General features: G+C 37.3%; 1 protein-coding gene across 1 annotated transcript; it reads left to right on the forward strand.

Annotated features, from left to right (window-relative positions):
* The first annotated feature begins 16,331 nt into the window (after nucleotides 1-16,331).
* LOC128132495 (uncharacterized) lies at nucleotides 16,332-16,977 on the forward strand. The gene is made up of 2 exons (XM_052769096.1): nucleotides 16,332-16,583; nucleotides 16,666-16,977. The coding sequence occupies exons 1-2, from the start codon at nucleotides 16,332-16,334 to the stop codon at nucleotides 16,975-16,977; spliced, it is 564 nt and encodes a 187-aa protein (XP_052625056.1).
* Nucleotides 16,978-23,614: the final 6,637 nt, after the last annotated feature.

Here is a 23,614-nt window from a genome sequence, read left to right on the forward strand (position 1 = left end):
TGGTTTGGGCTATTGATCCACGATGGACTAAGTTTATGTTAGAGTCCATGAAGATTTAGGGTTTACATATGACTCTTGGAATTCTACACTATATATGTATTCCCTAAACCCTAAAATTGGTACTTTGTGTATTCCATGAAGAGTATAGTCGTTTTTGGTGTGTCTAACCTCTCTCTCAAAGTTCTCCATTTGTTCATGGTGTGTTGTGATTCCATTAGAGGTGCAACATTTGAGGCACTAAGCTCTTGAAAGGCAAAAACTCTACAAGCTACAACAAAGAGGTAATTGTCTAACTAGTTTATGTTTCAAATATCAAGTTGTATGCTAGTTATAGGTTTCATGCTTTGGAAATTTTTTTTGTTGCATGTATAACTAGAGAAAACCTAGATCCAAAGCATTAGGGTTGAATGTGCACCATAGGGATGTTAGAGTAAATAAAACCTAACAACAATAACATTAGGGTTTCGAGATCTAGGGTTAGGATAGTGGAGGCTGGAAATAAGGCCAAAACCTAAAGCATAAGGTGTTTAAATAAGGTGCAAAATCTCGGATCTAGGGTTTCCTAAACCCCATCCAACTCGTTGAGTTGGTACTCCCAACTCGTCGAGTTGGTCTTTAAATTCCCACGTGCCCAATTATTCCAACATGTCGAGTTCCCACCCTTGAACTCGATGAGTTGGCCTCTTAATTGAAAATTTTCTTTCATTAATTAGCCTTCTTAATTCCGGGTTACACAACAACTAATACTCATTCTGGTGTTGGTACTAAGTCCTACATGTTGTTGTGTTCAAATTCAACTAAATTTTCTTGCATTGATTTGACCCAGTCTGCATCTTATAGAGCCTTTTTTATTCCTTTGGGATCTATCATGGATAGAAAGCTTGCGTATAGGAATTTATTCTTGGTTGTTGAGCGATAACTACTCCAAAATCTAGATCACCTATCATCTTAAAAGAGTCTATAACTCCCTGTAATAGGTGGTTCCCCCTCAATTGTTTCACTCTTGAATCCACCAGATGGAGTAGAAGGAATGGAGCGAGAAAGATTGGTGCCAATTAAGTAGGGTTCCCCTTGAAACCATGAACTGGATGGTTCTGAGGTTTTCAATGGAATTTTAGGAATAGATCCATTCAAAGGTGGTTCCCCATCAAAAGATTGATGATGGGCACTCTTGGTCAATCGATCCACGATGACCCAAATCGAATCTACTCCTCGTGCCGTCCGGGGAAGCTTTGTGATAAAATCCATCGTAATATCCTCCCATTTCCACAACGGGATATCCAACGGCTGCATCTTGCCGTGCGGTCTCTGATGCTCGGCCTTCACCTTCCTGCAGGTCAAACACCGCTCGACGTACCACACCATATCCCGCTTCATGTAGGGCCACTAATAGTCTAGGCGAAGATCCTGATACATCTTCGTCGCCCCTGGATGAATAGAGAATTGGGATTTGTGCGCCTCCTCCATCAAGATCTGGCGCACGCCTCCATGATACGGCACCCACACCCTACGGTGTAGTGTCAATAACCCTCGGCTATCATAATCGAAGGAGGTGACTTGACCCACTATTTGCTCACTCTTCCGATGTTCCTCCTTCATAGCCTCCTGCTGAGCTTCCCGAATATGCTCCAACAGGGGAGTCACCACAGTCATCCTCATGTAAATATCCCTGATCAGCGCCGCCTTGCGGCTAAGCGCATCGGCCACCACATTGGCCTTCCCCAGGTGATAAAGGGTCTCGCAATCATAATCCTTCACCACGTCCAACCACCGATGCTGCCTCATGTTCAGATTTGGCTAATCCATGAGGTACCTCAAACTCTTGTGGTCAGTGTAAATGGTACATCGAACCCCGTAGATGTAATGCTGCCAAATCTTGAGGGCGAAGACCACCGCCCCCATCTCTAAATCATGCGTCGGGTAGTTCGCCTCGTGAGGCTTCAGCTGCCTCGAGGCATAAGCAATGATGCCCCCTCTGTATCAATACTGCGCCTAAGCCTGAGATCGACGCATCACAGTATACCACAAAATCCTCTACGCCCTCGGGCAGGGCTAAGATCGGCGCCTCGCACAATCTCTGCCTCAGAATCTCGAACGCTGCCTACTGCTCAGGCCCCATCGAAAGACCACGGCTTTCCTAGTCAACCATGTCAGGGGTACGACTATCTTGGAGAAATCCCGAATGAATCTCCGATAGTAGCCTTCCAATCCTAGGAAACTCCGAATCTCGAATGGAGACTTTGGAACCTCCCATCTCATCACGGCCTCCACCTTGGCCGGGTCTACCGAAATCCCGTTCTGGTTGACGAGGTGCCCAAGAAACTGCACCTCGCGCAACCAAAACTCACATTTGGAGAACTTGACGTACAAGCTCTCCCTCCTCAAGGTCTCCAAAACATCTCTCAGATGCTCCTCGTGCTCCTCCTGTGTCTTGGAATAAACCAAGATGTCATAAATGAAAACTATCACAGACCGATCCAGCATCGGTCTACACACGTGGTTCATGAGATCCATGAACACGGCAGGAGCATTGGTGAGTCCAAACGGAATCACCACGAACTCATAATGGCCATAGCGCGTCCGAAACGCAGTCTTCTGTACGTCCTCCTCTCTGACCCTCATCTGATGATAACCTGAATGCAAATCGATCTTGGAGAACCAAGATGCTCCCTGCAACTGATCAAAGAGGTCATCAATCCTCGAGAGTGGGTAACGGTTCTTCACCGTTACCTTATTCAGCTCCCGGTAATCTATACACATCCGATGCGACCCGTCTTTCTTCTTTACAAACAGGATCGGGGCTCCCCAGGGTGAACTTCTCGGTCGAATAAACCCCTTGTCTAGCAGCTCCTGCAGCTGCGTAGACAACTCCTGCATCTCGGGAGGAGCCAACCGATAGGGTGCCTTGGCTATCGGAGCCGCATCAAGAACTAGGTCGATCCTGAACTCCACCTGACGCTCTAGAGGTATTCCAGGAAGCTCCTCCAGGAACACATTGGCGTAGTCTCGCACCACTGGAACCTCGCTCATTGTCGCCTTACCCGTCTCCCGGGTATCCATAACATACACGACATATCCCGCGCAACCCTGCTGAAGGTAGCGCCTAGCTCTCGCTGCTGAACATACTATAGGTCCACACTGTGGCCTCTCGCCGTGGATCACCAACTCTTCCCCACTTGGGGTCCTGACCCGCACTAGCTGTTGTGCGCAATCTATCACCGCCCCATTAGGGCTCAACCAATCCATGCCTATAATCACCTTGTTCCCCCGCAAAGGGATGGGAACCAAATCCACCAAATAGCGCTCCTCAAATAACCTTAGGACACAATCCCTGAATATTGTTGATGCTCGCACCGATCGATCATCGGCAATCTCTACCTCTAAAGGGCAATCCAACATGCCCGAAGACTCAGTAAACCTCTTGCTAAGCGCAAGGGAAACAAATGATCGGGTGGCACCCGAGTCAAACAACACTTGGACAGGAATATCGTTCACATGGAACGATCCCGTCACCACATCGGGTGCGGCGCGTGCCTCCTCTGCCGTCAGCTGAAACGCCCGGATCCTTACTACTGGAGCCTCTGCCTTGCCCTGCCGGCCATCCGTAATCCGCAGGGTAGCTGGAGCCGGCGCCTTAACCGGCGCTGATGATGTCAACTGGGGGCAATTGGCCTTCTTGTGGCCCCTCTGGTTGTAGTGAAAACACAGCAACTCCGATGTCTGAATCACAGGTGCAGCGGCGGTACAATCCTTGCTGAAATGCCCCGTCTTGCCGCACTTATAGCAGCCCGACGATCCCAACCTACACGCCCCCTCATGAGGCCTGCCGCATTTCTTGTAGCGGCTCGGTCCTAACTGGCCTTTCGGCCTACCATCTGATCCCTTGGGCTTCTTCCCCGAAGCCCCTCCTGCCGTTCCCTCCTCTGACTTCCTCTTCCGGATGTGCTCCAGGTCTATCTCCCTCTCCCTCGCCCTGGCAATCATAGAGTCCAAGGTGGGGCAAGCTGAAAAACTAACATGCTCCCGAATTTCAACTTGGAGCATATCATGGTAGCGGGTCCTCCTCATGTCCTCATCACCCGCATACTGGGGAACCAAAAATTCCCTCTCCCGGAACTTGGCGGTGATCTCCGCCACAGTCTCCGTCGTCTGCCTCATATCCAAGAACTCCCTGGCCAGCTGCTGAATCTCGACAGCCGGCGCGAACTCTGCCCTGAACCTGGTCGCGAAGTCCGACCAAGTCATAGCCTCGACAACCGAGGCTCCCAACGAGTCCCCCACGGACTCCCACCAATCCCTAGCTCGGTCTCGTAAACACCCTGCTGCGAACCTCACCTTCGACCCCTTAGGGCAGAAGCTAATCGTGTGTGCAGAATCAATGTCTGCAATCCATCGTCTGGCAGCTATGGGGTCCTTCGCCCCGTGAAAATCCGGCGCACCATTGCCCCGGAAGTCCTTGAAGGACAGTGTGCGAGATCCCGACTGGCAAGATGCCATGTCGCTCCTGAATGCCCGGAGGCGATCCTCCATCAACTCCAATATCCCTTCCTTGATCGACCCGAAGATAATGGGGGTCGACTCAAGGATGCCTCTGGTGATCTCTGACGTGATGAACTCGCGTAGCCCCTCATCTACTAGCTCGGAACCTGATCCCGAACCCGATCCCTCTCCTGTACTGCCAACTGCTAGCCTCGAGCGTAGTACCACCATAAAATAATAACCGTTAGTGACACTGATACCTTTGGAGGAATCACACCTACTACAAGTTTCCTGGTCTTATCTTGGTCTTCCTCGGTTTGGGTACGGATCCTCTGCTTTTAGTAGTACGGGCCCATACTACCTTCCACATCTATCCGTACCTTCTCCAGGGTTTGCCTTGACTCCACCAGGTCCCTTTCACCACCGCTGATCACTGCAATACTCATCCTAGGCTTGCCCTAGGGAAACCTCTAACACCACCCTATCCGGTCCTCAGCTGCTGAAGGCCTCCTTGTAATGCCAGTTAGCCATTACCTGAACACCATCACATGTGATGAGGCTCGGATAATCCTTCGAGTAACAGACTCGTCCCTATAACGGTTAGACTCAAACAAGAGCTGCGCAATAGGGCCAAATCCGGCACTCTAAGATTATTCAACCCTGATCACATGTGACGTGACGTATTCACCTAATGGCTAACTCCCATCACTCAGAATCCCACAAAGCACAAAGCAAGCAGCATTCAGACAAAAGGGAACAATCTCAAGCAAATCCGTTCTCATAGAGAAAAAAAAACTAAACTAGCATACAGTGCTAAACTCATACTATCAGGCATAACCTAAACAGGCTATCCTACTGCTGTCTACTCAATTCTAGCATGCAATTTTCATATACTGATGCACATAAACGAGGCACATAAGGCATCAATCCTAGATCCTTAGTCCTATTCTAGCATGTTGTTCTACTGAAACTGATAACATAACATAAGCTTGTATAGGTACTTTAGGGAATACTTACTTGAGCTCGGCCGGTCGCGCACATCACACACTTCGTTCCTTCTTAAAACTCTTTTCTTAGCTTTTCCGAAAATATTTTCTTTCTTAAAATCTTTTAATCCCTCGATTTGAGTTCAGACACCCCCTGAAGGTGTGTCCGAGTCCCTCAAACCAGGGATCTGATACCAACTTGTAACATCCCAAAAATACGAGCCAAAAATTTCATTTTTAAAACAGGTACTTAGCAAAACATATAGGAATAAATCATTCAACGATCATATCATTTCACAAAAGATGTTGCATGTCGGAAAAACATTGTTATAAACATAAAAGTGTCAGAGTACAATTCCCCAGGATGATATCATAATGCGGAATACAAAGCATGTTTGTGATGTACCGCTACCGCGCCAGCTCCTTCCCCTTCGAAGAAGAGGTACCTGAAACCAAAACTGAAAACTGTAAGCACGAAGCTTAGTGAGTTCCCCCGACATACCGCATACCATACAATCACATATCATGCATACTGTCGGGCAATTCTGTGGTGCCCGACCTACCCGGTACGGTCATTCTGGGGTGTCGACCTACCCGTGTCAAGCCGTTCTGGGGTGCTGACTACCCGTGTCAAGCCGTTCTGGGGTGCTGACTACCCATCGGTCCTAACAACCGATCCTCGGGGACTATTTCACCCCCTACTGCTACTATCACATATATCGTAACATAACACATTATCAGACATATCTGGGGTGTCTGATCTACCCTTCGGTCCTAACGACCGAAACTTGGGGACTATTCCCTCCTACTACCACTATCACATATAACATATCATGCCAACATATAAACGTATTATCACATACTGTCAGACATATCTGGGGTGTCTGACCTAACCTTCGGTCCTGACAACCGAACTCTACTACTATCACATATACATATCATGCCAGCATATAACATATCAGGTAGTAGAAAACCTAGATGTTATCACAAAGACAATCATCTAACATACAACTCCTACTGGTGGGCCGACATTGTGGCCGTAGACCCACCGCTACTGGAAGGTAACTCACCTCAAAGTAGCTGTTGATCGGTGTGGGAACTAACTGTCTTCTGCTGTTGCTGCTCCGGAAATCCTCCGGCTAATAATTCCCACAAAACACTTAGTCAAATACTGCTAACCGACCTCAGGGTAAAATGACCATTTACCCCTAACCAACCAAGAGTCAAAGTCAAAATCAACTACCAGTTGACCTGACTCACCGAGTCCATGAACAACTCGCCGAGTCCATGCGAGCAGACTCCCCACCTGCTTCCAGATCCTTATCCGAACATCCTTTATGAGGATCTGGGGTTTCTGGGACTAACGAAACACATTAGATTGCTAATCCTACGTGAAAACACGAAGGGTTGGACTTCTGGCACTTAAACCCTTCGTACACAATAACAGTTCACGCAACTCACCGAGTTTGAAGAACAACTCGTCGAGTACCAGGCAATCTTCATAGGACTCGCCGAGTTGTTCATCCAACTCGCCGAGTCTAAGGCCGTATTCATAGAACTCGCCGAGTTCCACCTTGGGACTCGCCGAGTCCCTTGACCCATTTCCCATATGAGCCAAATCTGAGACATGCAACTCTTCAAAACCACAGATCTATGATCCTAGGGCATGCTTAACACGTAAAGTTGCAAACTTTACGTGCATGCATGGCCCTATAAGCTCAGAAATGGAATTCTAAGCTCTTTAAGAGGTCATGCACTCCATGGGGTCCTTAATCACTTCAACCACAGCAACTTTATGCTTCTAACACGTCCATAAAGTCTAGATTGAAGTCCTTTCGGATTATTAAGCACAAACACATGGAGTTTGGTGTTTTAGGGCTTGCAAACCACCAAATTGGGACAAAATGGGATCTAAAGAACTATAGATCAAGGTAGAGACTTTACTACCTGAATGAAAGCTTCTCCCAAAGTAGATTTTGGATCTACTCCCACTCTTGCACTCCTCAAACTCTTCTCTTCTTCTTCTAAGCTCCAATTCCCTTCACCAATCAAGGACTCACTCACAAGCACAAAATGGGGGACTAGGGACTCTCACTACAGCTCTCTGGAAGTGTTAAGGACAAGGGGCCGAGTTAATGTGCTTAAATAGGGTGACAATGCTCGAGTTAGGGTTTTTGCCCAAACAGGGCCTACTCGCCGAGTCCACGGCTCGGACCCCGTGTCCCATCTCGCTCCTACTCGGCGAGTTGGTCCTTCAACTCGTCGAGTCCAAGGCAAAATGCAAGAATTAAGAATTTAAAATTACAAGAAGTACGTACCGGGAACCAGGTGCTACAGAAGTCCCCTAGAAATGAAATGCTAAATAGCCCTTCCCCGGTGTTATTATGATGATGATCATCATCACTCTCTTACTTCTTATCTTTAGATTCTGTAACAACTTTAGTTCTAGTATAGTCATAACCAACTTATTCCTCAAAAAACGAAGAGTCCTCAAATTCATTCTCCCCTTTTTGGAATCATCAGCACACCCAATAGAAGTATCAATGATGTGTTGAGAATGTAGAGGAGGTGGTGAAGGTGATGGAGATTAGTACCCATAACCATAACTAGCCGGTAATATTACTATAAATAGTAGTGTCATTTTGGGTTACACGCAAGAGGCAAGTAAAGCAGAATTGAAAGATATTTATTTTAGGGACTTGTTTTGTGAATTAATTAATAGTTTAATGAATTAATCATAAATATAAATAGTATGGAATATTCTATAATGATTTGATACTTGGATGATTACCAAAAGCCTAGAAAATTACAACTATATTTGGTAATTAATTATCTATAAGGTTTCAAATCACCTCCCTATATATAGAAGGGTCAAAATCTGGTTTTTGATGCATGAGAAAATAGTCTTTCACCACCAAAGTTCGAAAATCTAAAGAAAAACCCTATAATAGTTGGATCTCGTTCGCCACGTTGTGGTACATAATTTTCCATGTCGTGGTTGTTGTCTGATTCTTTAATCGAGTCGTATTCCTGCTTGTTCTCGAGTTACTTTCAAACCTGTTGGTGTTTTGCATCTTGGGTGCGATCACAAGAGAGGAAATCTATGTTGGGTTCTCAAGTTCGATTAACTGGCGAGACCTAAGAAGTCGAAGAAAAACACAAAGGCATGATTCGTTCTATTAAATCCATAAAGTTGCATAGATTGTTTGTGTCATAGCTAGTTGTTACGAGTCCACATATTAGAAAATATTATTGCTTCTGTTCTCCCGTTTGGTCTTTGACGATGGTTCATATCCCATCAGAAAGTAGATTTGAGGGATGAAGAGGAGGTGGAGGATATGTTGGAGGAGGTGGTGGCGGTGGCGGATGATTGTTGGGAGGAGGAGGATGAACAAAGGTGAAAGTGTTAGGGGGTCACACAACTTGTTTGATTTCAACAACTTCAGCTTCGAGATGATCCAATTGATCTGAAAAGAGTTAAGATACCCAATCAGTGTGTTAAGTGATGTGAGGATCTGGTTGTTAAGGTTTGGAGAAGTAGCGGATGAGGTGGGATTAGGTTGGGCTAGAGGTGGAGAATTATGAAAATGTGTATCTTGATCAGGGGAACCAACATCAACATTCATACCTTCAACTTATTTTGAATCAAGGGATGGAGGATCACCCTATGCACTATGGGAGAATGATGAAGAGTTGAATCCTGAAAATAAAAATAGAAAAACATTAATGTCACCTTTCTCGATTGTTGCTTGATTTTTGCACTGTTGTTTGATTTCTAATACTTCGATGAGGCGAATTTGCTATTTTTATACTAAATTTTACCATTGTTGGTTAATTTCAGATCCTCCAGTAACCACCACCAATTGTTTCTCGATTTTAGATCCAATACCATACCGCTCGAAACAACTAGACCACCTGCCGATCTACATTGTAAATCCACCATTGGTTGTCAAAAACCACTAGACCATTGCAACCATTGGACCATCTCCACCATCGATGACATGAAACCATTAGATGTACACCTTTGTTTGATTTCTACTAAACAAGGATGAAAATTTGCTCTTTTTTCTTTTCAGTTTCTTTATTGTTGCTCGATTTCAGATCCTCCAACGACCATCACCAAACCCACGATCCTTGAAATTAATTTTAGATCCTTCTCGTCATCATCATATTCATATACCACTATTAAACCATGAAAATTGATTTCAAATCCTTTAACGTCTTCATCCTCTTCACATACCGTCTTGGTCATCTTCTTATATCCATATAAATCCATGTAATGTCTTATTTTGCAATCACCGTCTTCATCCTCTTTGGTTTGAGATCAATAACATTTTTTCTTTTATTTTTAAATTAAATTATATATATATATATATATATATATATATATATATATACTAATAAAAGAGTAGTCATTTTGCCAAGTGTCATAATATTAGAACTCCTAATTAATATGATGTCACTTGTCATTCTATTAATTCTCCATTTTAAATTCATTAAACCTCCTAATTAATGTGATGTTATTTGTCAATCTATTTATTCTTTATTTTAAATTTTAAATTTTATATTATTGTTTTCATTAGTTCACAAATAAAAAGAGTCTAATATATATGATAAATTAATTACACATATTTATTTGAATCAATAATTATAATTTTACATAACTAATAAAAAAATCTCTTAATTAATAATGTATTTAAGATTTTATATAAAATAATTGATTAATAATTTTGAATTTTTTACTATGAATATTTAATCAATTTTGTAACCGTGGTTTCTACGGGTTATAAACTAGTATATATATATATATATATATATATATATATATATATATATATATATATATATATATATATATATATATATATATATATATATATATATATATATATATTAACGTGAGTTAGGATTCTAAAATCATAATCAATTACATGTAAATCAAAATGAAAATGAAAATCAATATGAAATTTAAATGCAAAAAAAGGAAGTAAAGGTATAATTTTAATCAGACCATTTCAGTAATTGACTCTTATATGAAACTTAATTTTAAAATAATACTTTATTCTTTTAAGAAAAAAAAACCAAATCTAGAATATTCTTTGAAAATATTCCTTCAAATAAGAAAAGAAAAAAAAACGGTAGATATAGCCATCAAAATCATGGTATGTAATTTCGTCATTTGGATTGTGATTTCAAAGTATAAAATACATAAAAACGAATTTAGCCAATTCGGCATATGATAAATCACAGACACCATTTGGTTATATGTGATTTCCTCTGCCTTATATATGATTTGATCTCCTCAATCTCATATGTTATATCATCTTTTTAAGTGAGATTGTACATATGTTTAATGCATAACATTATAAATTACAGTCCATAAATAAAATTGCAGCCGATTAAGTGCCACGAAAGATTTCAATAACTATTGTGTCATTTCTTATAATTTTGGCTACTTTTAAAGAAAATAGTTATATAATTAGAGCAAAAAATTGATCTTATTTAGGTCAACTTCATCTTTTCGATCTATGCGACTTAAAGAGAAATAAAGCAACTTGGGACCCGAATGATTCGTGATGGCAGATTGGCTGTGGTAAGATGAAGGACCGCGATGCAGGAACGGAAAATGGTCCAGAGCTACACATCCACAATTCAAGAAATATGTACAAATTGCATTTATGACCACTTTTGCACATTAATTAGTACGACTTTTCATTTTCAGTATCCTATTATATTACTCTCTCTATCCCAATATTATTGTTTTCACATAGAAAACACACATATTAAAAAAATATTAATTACAATTAACTTAATATAATCAAATAACAGTTTTGTCTTTACTTTGCATTTAATGCCTCATTAAATACTTAGTTAGTTAATTAATAATGAGAGAGAATTATGATAAAATATTATTTATTTTTAAAATGGACTATTACTAGAAGCCAAAGCAAATGCGATTGATACCTCATGCATAAATAGTTCTATGAGTTTTAAATTTTTTATTTTTATATACGTGGTAGCTAAAGTGATATATAAGGCCGGTCGAAGTTGGACGTATTTTCGTAAACGTTTTCATCCTTGCGTTGCATGTCGGAGTTGGTCTTTTTTCTCAATCATTTAGAGCGAAGGGCGTGGGCAACGCCCAACTTCGTTTTTGTGACGTGGCTTGACAAAAACGTCGTGATCATGGCTACACACCACCCCCTATTTCGTTTTCGCCCGTTAACGATCGTCGATTTCATTGTCTTCCATTGCCCACATAACAAAACGTAACACAGTGAACGGTAAACAATATGACGTTGGTGAACGGTCAATAGGTAAAACAAAACTTGATTTATTTTACATATAAATACATACATATACATAATTTTTAAATACATAATCTTCTCTCATCTTCATACTTCTTTCAATTTAAAAAAAAAATCATTTTTCCTTTCAATCAAGTATGGAGTAAAACCCGAACACCCCGCATCCAAACACAAACACATCCGTCTAGATAGGGTTGACACAATACAAGAGTTATATGAACATACTCAACTCAAACTCACCACAAATACTGCTTCAAGGAAACTTTTTTACTCCGAACTCACCACCAGTGCAATTTCCTATATCCCCTTACATGCAACAAAACCCAAATTTTCAACAAAACATTTTCAGTGCTTTCGCTTCCATGTAACAAACACCCATACAACCACCACCCAAATAACCAACATTTGTTCTCGAAACACAAGCGGGAGGTTGTCAGAAAGAGAGAGGGAAAAGGATAAGGAAAGGGACAGTCGTGACAAGTGAAGAAGAACCTCCACTATAGTGCACACCGGAAGAGGAGTGCGTGTTGACGGTGGCGTAGTGCGGGACTCCAAAGAGTTCAACCGTAGGAAATGATATGTGAAGAGTTGGGTTTTGGGAATTCATTCTCGGAAAATTCCACGCGCGTATGAAGAAACAATCATATCGCAATATCGATACGCTTAGTAGCAAGTGGACTGCGATCAGTCGTTGGTGCACCAAGTTTAATGAGATTTTCATGAGACTAGAATTGCAAAAGCAAAGTGGTGCGAATGATTTTGATGTGTACAAAGCTACACATGTTCAATATCAAGTCGAAATGGGGCAGGCTTTCGAGTTTGATTAAATATGGGAGATTTTCAAGCAAGATCCAAAATGGATTAAGGCGCTAACATCGTCGGAGGCACAATCAAAGAGGTCTCTCAATTGTAGTTCTTTTCAAGTTTCCGACGCACGAACTAAGATCGAGCTCAACGCCGACATGGATGACATCCCCAATGACATTGAAGAGATATATAAGGCCAGTCGAAGTTGGACGTATTTTCGTAAACGTTTCATCATTGCGTCATGTCTGAGTTGGTCTTTTTTCTCAATCATTTAGAGCGACGGGTGTGGGCAACGCCCAACTTCGTTTTTGTGACGTGGCTTGACAAAAACGTCGTGATCATGGCTACACACCACCCCTGTTTCGTTTTCGTCCGTTATCGTCGATTTCCTTGCCTTCCATTGCTCACATAACGAAATGTAACACGGTGAACGGTCAAAAATATGACGTTGGTGAGCGTTCATTAGGTAAAACAAAAAAAATGAACTTGTTTTATTTTACATATAAATACATACATATACATAATTTTTAAATACATAATCTTCTCTCATCTTCATACTTCTTTCAACTTAAAAAAAATCATTTTTCCTTTCAATCAAGTATGGAGTAAAACCCGAACACCCCGCATCCAAACACAAACACATCTGTCCAGATAGGATTGACACAATACAAGAGTTATATGAACATACTCAACTCAAACTCACCGCAAATACTGCTTCAAGGAAACTTTTTTACTCCGAACTCACCACCAATGCAATTTCCTATATCCCCTTACATGCAACAAAAACCTAAATCTTTAACAAAACATTTTCAGTGCTTTCGCTTCCATGTAACAAACAACCATACAACCACCACCCACACAACCAACATTTGTTCTCGAAACACAAGCGGGAGGTAGTCAGAAAGAGAGAGGGAAAGGGAATAGGAAAAGGAAAGGGACAGTCGCGACAAGTGAAGAAGAACCTCCACTATAGTGCACACCGGAAGAGGAGTGCGCGTTGGCGGTGGCGTGGTGCAGGACTTCAAAGAGTTCAACCGTAGGAAATGATATGTGAAGAGTTGGGTTTTGGGAATTCATGCTCGGAAAATTCCACACGCTTATGAAGAAACAATCATATCACAATATCGATACGCTTAGTAGCAAGTGGACTGCGATCAATCGTTGGTGCACCAAGTTTAATGAGATTTTCATGAGACTAGAATTGCAAAAGCAAAGTGGTGCGAATGATTTTGATGTGTACAAAGCTACACAGGTTCAATTTCAAGTCAAAATGGGGCACGCTTTCGAGTTTGATTAAATATGGGAGATTGTCAAGCAAGATCCAAAATGGATTAAGGCGTTAACATCATTGGAGGCACAATCAAAGAGGTCTCACAATTGTAGTTCGTTTGAAGTTTTCGACACACGAACTAACATCGACCTCAACACCGACACGGATGACATCCCTGATGATATTAAAGAGATATATAAGGCCAGTGGAAGTTGGACGTTTTTTCCTAAGTGTTTTCATCCTTGCGTTGCATGTCTCAGTTGGTCTTTTTTCTCAATCATTTAGAGCGATGGGTGTAGGCAACGCCCAACTTCGTTCTTGTGACGTGGCTTGACAAAAACGTCATGGTCATGGCTACACACCACCCCTATTTCGTTTTCGTCTGTTATCGTCTATTTCATTGCCTTCCTTTGCTCACATAACGAAACGTAACACGGTGAACGGTCAAAAATATGACGTTGGTGAACGGTCATTAGGTAAAAAAAATTGAACTTGTTTTATTTTACATATAAATACATACATATACATAATTTTTAAATACATAATCTTCTCTCATCTTCATACTTCTTTCAACTTTAAAAAAATCATTTTTCCTTTCAATCAAGTATGGAGTAAAACCCGAACACCCTTCATCTAAACACAAACACATCCGTCCAGATAGGGTTGACACAATACAAGAGTTATATGAACATACTCAACTCAAACTCACCACAAATACTGCTTCGAGGAAACTTTTTTACTCCAAACTCACCACCAATGCAATTTCCTATATCCCCTTACACGCAACAAAACCCAAATCTTCAACAAAACATTTTTAGTGCTTTCGCTTCCATGTAACAAACAACCATACAACCACCACCCACACAACCAACATTTGTTCTCGAAACACAAGCGGGACGTAGTTAGAAAGAGAGAGGGAAAGGGAAAAGGAAAAGGAAAGGGACAGTCGCGGCAAGTGAAGAAGAACCTCCACTATAGGGCACACCGGAAGAGGTGTGCGCGTTGGTGGTGGCGTGGTGCAGGACTTCAAAGAGTTCAACCGTAGGAAATGATATGTGAAGAGTTGGGTTTTGGGAATTCATGCTCGGAAAATTCCACACGCTTATGAAGAAACAATCATATCACAATATCGATACGCTTAGTAGCAAGTGGACTGCGATCAATCGTTGATGCACCAAGTTTAATGAGATTTTCATGAGACTAGAATTGCAAAAGCAAAGTGGTGCGAATGATTTTGATGTGTACAAAGCTACACAGGTTCAATATCAAGTCGAAATGGGGCACGCTTTCGAGTTTGATTAAATATGGGAGATTGTCAAGCAAGATCCAAAATGGATTAAGGCGCTAACATCATCGGAGGCACAATCCAAGTGTTCTCTGGAATCTCTTGAAAGAAAGATTTGATCATCAAAAGGAAGTTATACTTCCAAATTCTAGAGATGAATAGAGAACACTGGTGTTTCAATACTTCGAGAAAGTAAATGAATACAACTCAGCTTTGTTCAGAATATGTTCCCAACTCAAGTATTGTGGACAAGAAGTTACCGATGAAGATATGTTGAAGAAAACTTACTCTACATTTCATGCAACAAATATTACCTTGATGCGACAATATCAGTTGCAAAAGTTCACAAAATTTTCTGAACTGAATGCATGCCTGCTTGTTGTAGAGCAAAACAATGAGCTCTTGATGAAAAAACCATGAATCTCATCCAACGGGATTAGTAGCACTTCCTAAAACAAATGCTACAAATATTGATGGTTATCGAAACAATACACATGGACGAGGGTGTGGCCGTGGTCGAGGACGAGGCCATGGCTATTTTAATCGAAACCAAAGCCATAATCAGAACCATAATTTTGGTCGTGGATAAGGCAAATGCTACAAACCCTAATTCACCATGAGCCTTCACATTTCATAGGCCTTTTGGCTAAACATTCATGGACTCTCATGAAGGTTTAGTCCAACCCTAATCAACATGGATCATTTGTCCAAACTATAAGTATTACTGATTTACCTAATCAGTCCCCGTAAATTTAATCAATATCTTTTTATCATTAAATTAATTCCAAATTAATTCTTGATCAGTACTAATTAAATAATATGATTTCTCAATTAATATATTATACTTATAATATATTAATAAATCACAAATAACCTCTTTCTCAAATATCCATCCTATCAAATTGTTCCAGTGAATTGCAACCCAAATGGACCATGCTACTTTCGGGTCAAGTACATACCAATCATAGTTATGGGCTTAGACACCTAATCCAACATGTACATCTTGTTCCCTTGGAAAGTTAATTATAAAACATTCTCCAATGAAAGTTGAAAGGGAGTCACCTAGATTTCTAGAAAGAATTCAAGGTGATATATGTCGACCAATTCATCCACCATCTGGACCATTTAGATACTTTATGGTCCTAATAGATGCATCCAACAAATGGTCTCATGTTTGCCTATTATCAACTCATAATATGGCATTTGCAAAGTTTCTTACTCAAATTATTAAATTAAAGACACATTTCCCTGATTATACTATCAAGAGAGTGAGACTTGATAATGCTAGTGAATTTACTTCACAAGCATTTAATGACTATTGTATGTCTGTAGGAATTGTTGTTGAGCATCCAATTGCTCATGTACACACACAAAATGGTTTAGTTGAATCACTGATTAAACGTCTCCAACTAATAGCTAGACCATTGATAATGAGAACCAAACTTCATGTTTCTGTTTGGGGCCATGCAATCCTACATGTTGAATCATTGATACACATGAGACCAATTTCATATTACGTATATTCTGCAGCTTACTTTTGGTCAAGAGCCAAATATATCCCATTTGAGAATTTTTGAGTGTGCAGTATATGTCCCCATTGCACCACCAAAAAGTACAAAAATGGGTCGTCAAAGAAGGTTGGGAATATATGTTGGTTTTGAGTTAGTCTCTATTATAAGATATCTTGAACCTTTAACAGGTGATGTTTTTACAACACACCTAGTTGATTGCCAATTTGATGAGGAAAATTTCCCATCATTAGGGGGAGAAAAGAAGATTACAGAAAAGGATGTTTCATGGCATGAGCCTTCTTTATCATATATTGACACTCACACAAAATAATGTGAAATGGAAGTTCAAAAGATGATGCATTTCCAAGAAATGGAAAATCAATTACCTGATGCATTTACTGACACGAAAAGGGTGACTAAATCATATATACCACCTGTCAATGTTCCAGCTCAAATTGAAATTCCATATGAACAATCTGATGATAAAGTCACTCAAGAGTCTAAAACACGCCTGAAGCGTGGAAGACCATTTGGTTCTAAGGATAAGAACCCATGAAAAAGAAGAGGAGTAGAAAATGCACTAGATTATGAGGAAAATGTTCCTGGAGAAACACGAAATATCAGAATTCCCCAAGGAAAGGAAGATGTTGCACTAAATTATGGTCAAACAAATAGAATATGTGACCAAAATGAAACTGATAATATAAGCGCAATATTTTCTTATTTAGTTACATCTGATATTATGAATGATGATCCTGAACCACAATCTGTCATTGAATGTCATAGAAGAAATGATTGGGCTAAATGGAAGGAGCCTATGAAAGTTGAATTAAATTCTCTTAACAAGAGAAATGTTTTTAGGGATATTATCCTCACACCTGGAGTTGTGAAACCATTATGAGCAAACTTATTCACCAGTAATTGATGCAAGCACTTTTAGGTATTTAATCAGCTTGGCAGTCTTTGAAAATTTCGAGATGTACCTGATGGATGTTGTTACAGCTTACTTGTATGGATGACTTACTAGTGATATCTATATGAAAATCCCTGAATGATTTAAAATGCCTGAAGCATTAAGTGCAAAACCCATAGAAATGTATTTTATAAAATTGCAAAGATCTTTGTATGGGTTAAAGCAATCTGAACGTATGTGGTAAAATCGTTTAAGCGATTATTTGACAAGTAATGGTGATAAAAATAGCACTATTTGTCCATGCATATTTATTAAGAAAACAACATCTGGGTATGTGATTATAGCGGTATACGTTGATGATCTAAAAATCATTGGAAGGAATAAAGAAATCCTTGAAGTGATTGAACTTTTAAAGAAAGAATTTGAAATGAAAGATCTTGATAAAACCAAATATTGTCTTGGTTTGTAGATTGAGCATATGCCTAACGAAATACTTGTGCATCAATCAAATTATACATAAAGAGTCTTGAAACGTTTCAGTATGGCCAATGCCAATCCTTTAAGCACCCCAATGGTTGTTAGGTCATTAAATATTGACAAAGATCCATTTCGTCCTCACGAAGAAAATGAAGAAGTTTTTGGTCCAGAAGTACTATATCTAAATGCAATTGGGGCTCTTATGTATCTTACCAATTGTACTAGACCTGACATTCCTTTTGCTGTAAACTTGCTAGCAAGGTTTAGTTCATCCCCAACAAAATTACATTGGAATAAGATTAAGCATATTTTGAGATATCTTCGAGGAACTACTGATTTAGGGTTATTTTATCCTAATGATTCAAAACAAGGTATGATTGGTTATGCAGATGCAGGCTATTTATCTGATCCTCATAAAACAATATCTCAAACTGGATATGTATTCATGAATGGAGGCATCATAATTTCCCGGCACTCGCAGCCATATCCTCAAATCATGCTGAAGTAATTGCAATAAATGAAGCCAATAAAGAATGCACATGATTAAGATCGATGAGACAACTTAACATGTGTCACTTAAATGGAAGAATTATATATCAAGAGCGACATGACAAAACACATACCTCCAAAGTTTTTTTAGTACATTCAAGAGCTTATAAAAGATCAAAAGGCTGAGATAGAATATGTTCAATCTAGCAACAATGTAGTATACCTCTTCACGAAAGCACTTCCTACTGCTATCTTTAGAAAACATGTACATGGCATCGGAATGCGACGTATGCATAACACGTAACGAAATAGATGTCCAAATGAGGGGGGGTCAACTATATATTGCGCTCTTTTCCCTTCATTAAAGTTTTTTCCCACTGGATTTTCTTTAGAAAGGTTTTTAATGAGGCAGTACTTCAAGGTAGAACTCGGATTTGAAAAAATGTCATCCAAGGGGGAGTGTTATAAAAACCATAAAATTCTTGAGTTAGACATAGCATGTGGATGAACATTTTTCAGCCTTCAAATAGTTTCCTTTAACTATTTAGTGCTATTTTGATGATGTAAGAATAGGATGATAGGTAGTACAAATATTCGTCAAATGTGAAAGAAATAAATACAACGTCTTGAATACAATCTTCTAAGTGTTCAAGAATCCTCTCAAATCTTCTTCTTTTATTTTATAATGTTCTAGTTTAATTTTGTTAGTTTTAGTTCTAATTATAACAAGTTATATATATATATATATATATATATATATATATATATATATATATATATATATATAGTGTTAGGTTATTTTGTTTTCACTATCTATTGTGTGCATGTATGATTGATTCTGGACCAATCATTTTAGTTATTTTAAGAAAGTGATTAATGCATATTACATGTTGAAGATATAATGAATATTAATTACATCTTCAACATTTAATATACATTAATTACTTTCTTAAAATAACTAAAATGATTGGTCCATAATCAGTCATACATACACACAATAGATAGTGAAAACATTTAAACCTGACTCTCTCTCTCTCTCTCTCTCTCTCTCTATATATATATATATATATATATATATATATATATATATATATATATATATATATATATATATATATATATATATATATATATATATATATATATAACAACTTTCAATAATGAAAATGTAACAACTAAAAAATCATTTTGTATTGCAAACTCTTCATGGATTTTTTAATTTAAATAAAAAATAAGTAAATATACACTTCGTCATTTATAAATATTATAATTAAGTTTATAATAATGAGTTTGTAGTTTTTGATGTAATCTTTTAATTCTATCTATATTTAAAATTATATAATATATTTTGAGAAAATGGTTAATTTAATTTATATTAACAAATAAAACATAAACATATTTCCTACAATGAAATACACTAACCACCTACCAATTCTTATGTCGAATGACTTTTTATTCATTAATTAAATTGTCATTTTTAAGAACACACAAAGACTATATGGAAACAAATATAAAATATATTATAATGAAAAATTCAAAAGGATAGAAATAACATATTATTATTTTCATTTATATAAAAAATATTTAATTATATTATATAGCTAGACATTAAATTTTCATGTTATTCATCTAGTTAAGTAATCATATTTTAAAAAATTAAATCATATTTAATTAACATAAGTATCACTTAAATACCATTAGTATCAATTAAATACCACGAACTAGAAAAAACCAATTACATTACCAATAATTTGTTGAAGATGTATGCTATTAGTTAAACTAAGCGAATAACCGCGCATTGCATAGAATACAACAATATATTTGAAATATTTACAAATATATGTTTTTTTAAATATATCAATGATGTTGTTGTTAGCTCTTATATAATAAATCTTATAATAAGTTGTTATACACATTGTTTGTTTTGAATTATATGATAATATATATATCTTTTAAAATTCTATAATCTCAATTATCTCAATGGTCTCTACCTGTAGATTACTTATTAATAAATTTAAATATATTATTAAAAACTTTATTTTCTTAAGATTTTAATTTATGTCATTGTAATTATTTGAAACATCCAACATTGTTTTGATTTTAAAGGTTACAATATAATTTTTGTATATAATATTACTTTTAACTATTGTTGTAATTTATTTAAAATAACGTATTTGGAAACTGTTAATTAATTTAATCTTGTTTCAGAAATTAAATTTATTAAAACTGATTTGATGAATATTTTTAGTTTCTTTGATTGTAATTATTTAAAACAACAAACATTGTTTTTGCTTTTAAAGATAACATTAGAATTTTTATATAATATTACTTTTAACTATTCTTATTGTAAGTTATTTTTAAGCTACTTATTTGAAAATTCTTAATGAATATAAAAAAAGTAGTCTCATGTTTTTTTTTGAACTTTTAACTATTTATAAAATAGTCTCTCATTTTTTTTCAAGTTTAATTGAAAATTTGATTTAAGTTAACCGTTTAACATTATATTGAAATTAATAATTTAATTATTTTGCATAAAATCATAAATTATAGAAAATTCTTGACTTTAAAATGATAATTACTCACACACGACAACATATTTAAACTAATAAGTTAATTATAATTTGTTAAAAAGTTAAAGTCACAATTTTATAAATAGAAGTAAAATATGATATTTTAATATTGTAGTTTAATTAACTTATGATTAGAATTTAGTTTCTGCATTAATTTATCATTATTAACCAATTTATAATAATTATTAGAAATAATTTGAAAAGTCATGAAGATTTCAAATATATGTCGTGCAAGTAAAAATGCATCTTCTACCTCTTCGAATAAACAAACCCTAACTTGGCCACGTGTCTTTTTCCTAGCATACTTCTTTGCCACGTGGCACCTTCTAAGGCTTTTTCTTCCCTGTCTATACAATCTTCCTTTTAAACTGTAGCTAATTTCCTGATTTTTTGGGATTACTTTCAATTTCACCAGATTATTAATTATTTTAGGTAACACTATCAATTCAATGAATTCCATGGGAAATTAGCATGTAATCTTCTCCGGTTCTCAAATTTCAATGTTCAAATTCAACCTAAATGTTTATTAGCTCTTTATTTCTCACTCGACGTCGACATTCCTGGAAAAAGGAATTAATGTTTTTGTTGTTTGAGTTATAGGTTTTTTTCCACATGGAAGTCATCAATGTTAAAGAAACAATCCTGTTGAAAAGTTGTAAATCATGTGAGTTATGGATCATAACGATTCTTTCAGAGTAATACTTTATGAGTTTTTATTATTTTATTTAGGTTAATGATCTCCATATATTTAGTTTCTAATAAGATTGTGAATTTCTGATGGATTTTGGTTGTACGATTGAAATTTGAAACAAACCTCCATGAATCGTCTTCTTCACCTTTAAGGGAGAAAACCCCTCCTTCTCACAACCTTATTGTCAACTAATGCATTTTTTCTAGGTTTTCTGTATGCATCTTACATCATTTAGGTTTTCCTTATACATGCAGGTTTATGCACCTTCTTCTTTTTGGTTATTGCAATATTCATAATTTACTAATATCTTTTAAGTTCCAAAAGTTTTATGCCCTCTTACGCTAATTGAATGGTTGGAATTGAGTGATTGGACAAAGTTGTCTTATTATACAATTTTTGGCGTCCAATTTCTTCAATGGTGGTATGGAGTAATTTGAAAATCAAACGACGGTAGCATTTACTGAGTTTTTCCATTTTGTTCGATTCTTGATTTGGGGATTTAGGTTTCTAGGGTTTATTGCAACAATACCTGTGTTTGTACAAATATTTGGTTTCAAGAATCAAAACCCTAAAGGTAAGTGATGTTTTAGTAGCTTTAATTTTAGGTTGTCTGATTCAATTTTATCATATATTTCATAGGAATGGAGAAATGATATTTGGGGAGTTTGAAGTTCTAAATGGTTGTGAACGTTAAAGAAAGACTACACATAAGAGGTAAAAAATTTCTCCAAATGGTAAATGTTTTCTGTTTGTGATTTTTAATATTGTTTAATTATATATAGGTTCGTTGAATTTACTGAATCTATTAGTAAGTATGCATTGTCACAACACATTTGAAAGTAACATAATAATAATGGGTTGATAAAGATGTATTTGAAAGGAGCCTATACAAATGTGATGTATAGGTTCCAACCATCAAATGCAACCTCAGTAAGATCACCATTTATTACGATTTCATAATTTGACATGGTAATTAAAGAACTTAGTTTACTCATTATGGAAATAAAAAAACTTGATATTTTCTTTGTTGAATTGGGCATCAAAGAACTTCATTTTTACAAGTGGATTAGTTTCAACTTTCAAACTATTAAATTTCACAAAAGATGATGTTGATCTTGGTTTTGTTGATAAGTGGAGTCTAGCATGAAGGCATGGAGAAACAAACAACATTATGAACCATACTCATTCTTGATGTTGTTTGGGTAATCTACATGGAATGGGGTTTATGGTGCTAGAGTTCCACTAGTGTTAAATGAAAGATATTATGTTATTCAATATTATCTATCTGTCATTCAAGTTTACATAGACCCATCAACACTTCTCTTAACCTCAAGGTGACCTCATTTTATCAATAACTTTACTTTTAAATGTTGTTGAAGTTAGCTTTCTACCAATCATCGTGTTGGGTTTAGCAAATTTTTATTATATAAATGGTTTATAAATCACTATATATTTTATCGGAGCAAAAATTATGATAAGTAGTGTTGTTTTTTCCGTTCAATATATGATGTTTCCGCTCTTTCAATAAATACGGTTTGCTTCGGCCTAAATAAATTTGATCATATTGAAAATGATGCGTTTGTTTCTTTGGTTTATTTTGATTTGCAACTTGTACATAATTGAGAGTTTTAGTCAAATGGAGTTGTGCCCTTACTTTTTTTTGTATTACATTGTGTGTCAGTTTCTTTTACTAATAATTTAAAAGAAAGTTGCATTGTGGGTTTAATAGTATGTGAATTTCTTAACTTCATATTCATAATGACCATCAGAAATTATAACAAGTTATTCGAATTTGCTAGAAATCTCGAAATTCAGTACACCTATAGTA

Source organism: Lactuca sativa, chromosome 2 (assembly GCF_002870075.4).
Source record: "Lactuca sativa cultivar Salinas chromosome 2, Lsat_Salinas_v11, whole genome shotgun sequence".
Classification (NCBI taxonomy): Eukaryota; Viridiplantae; Streptophyta; class Magnoliopsida; order Asterales; family Asteraceae; genus Lactuca; species Lactuca sativa.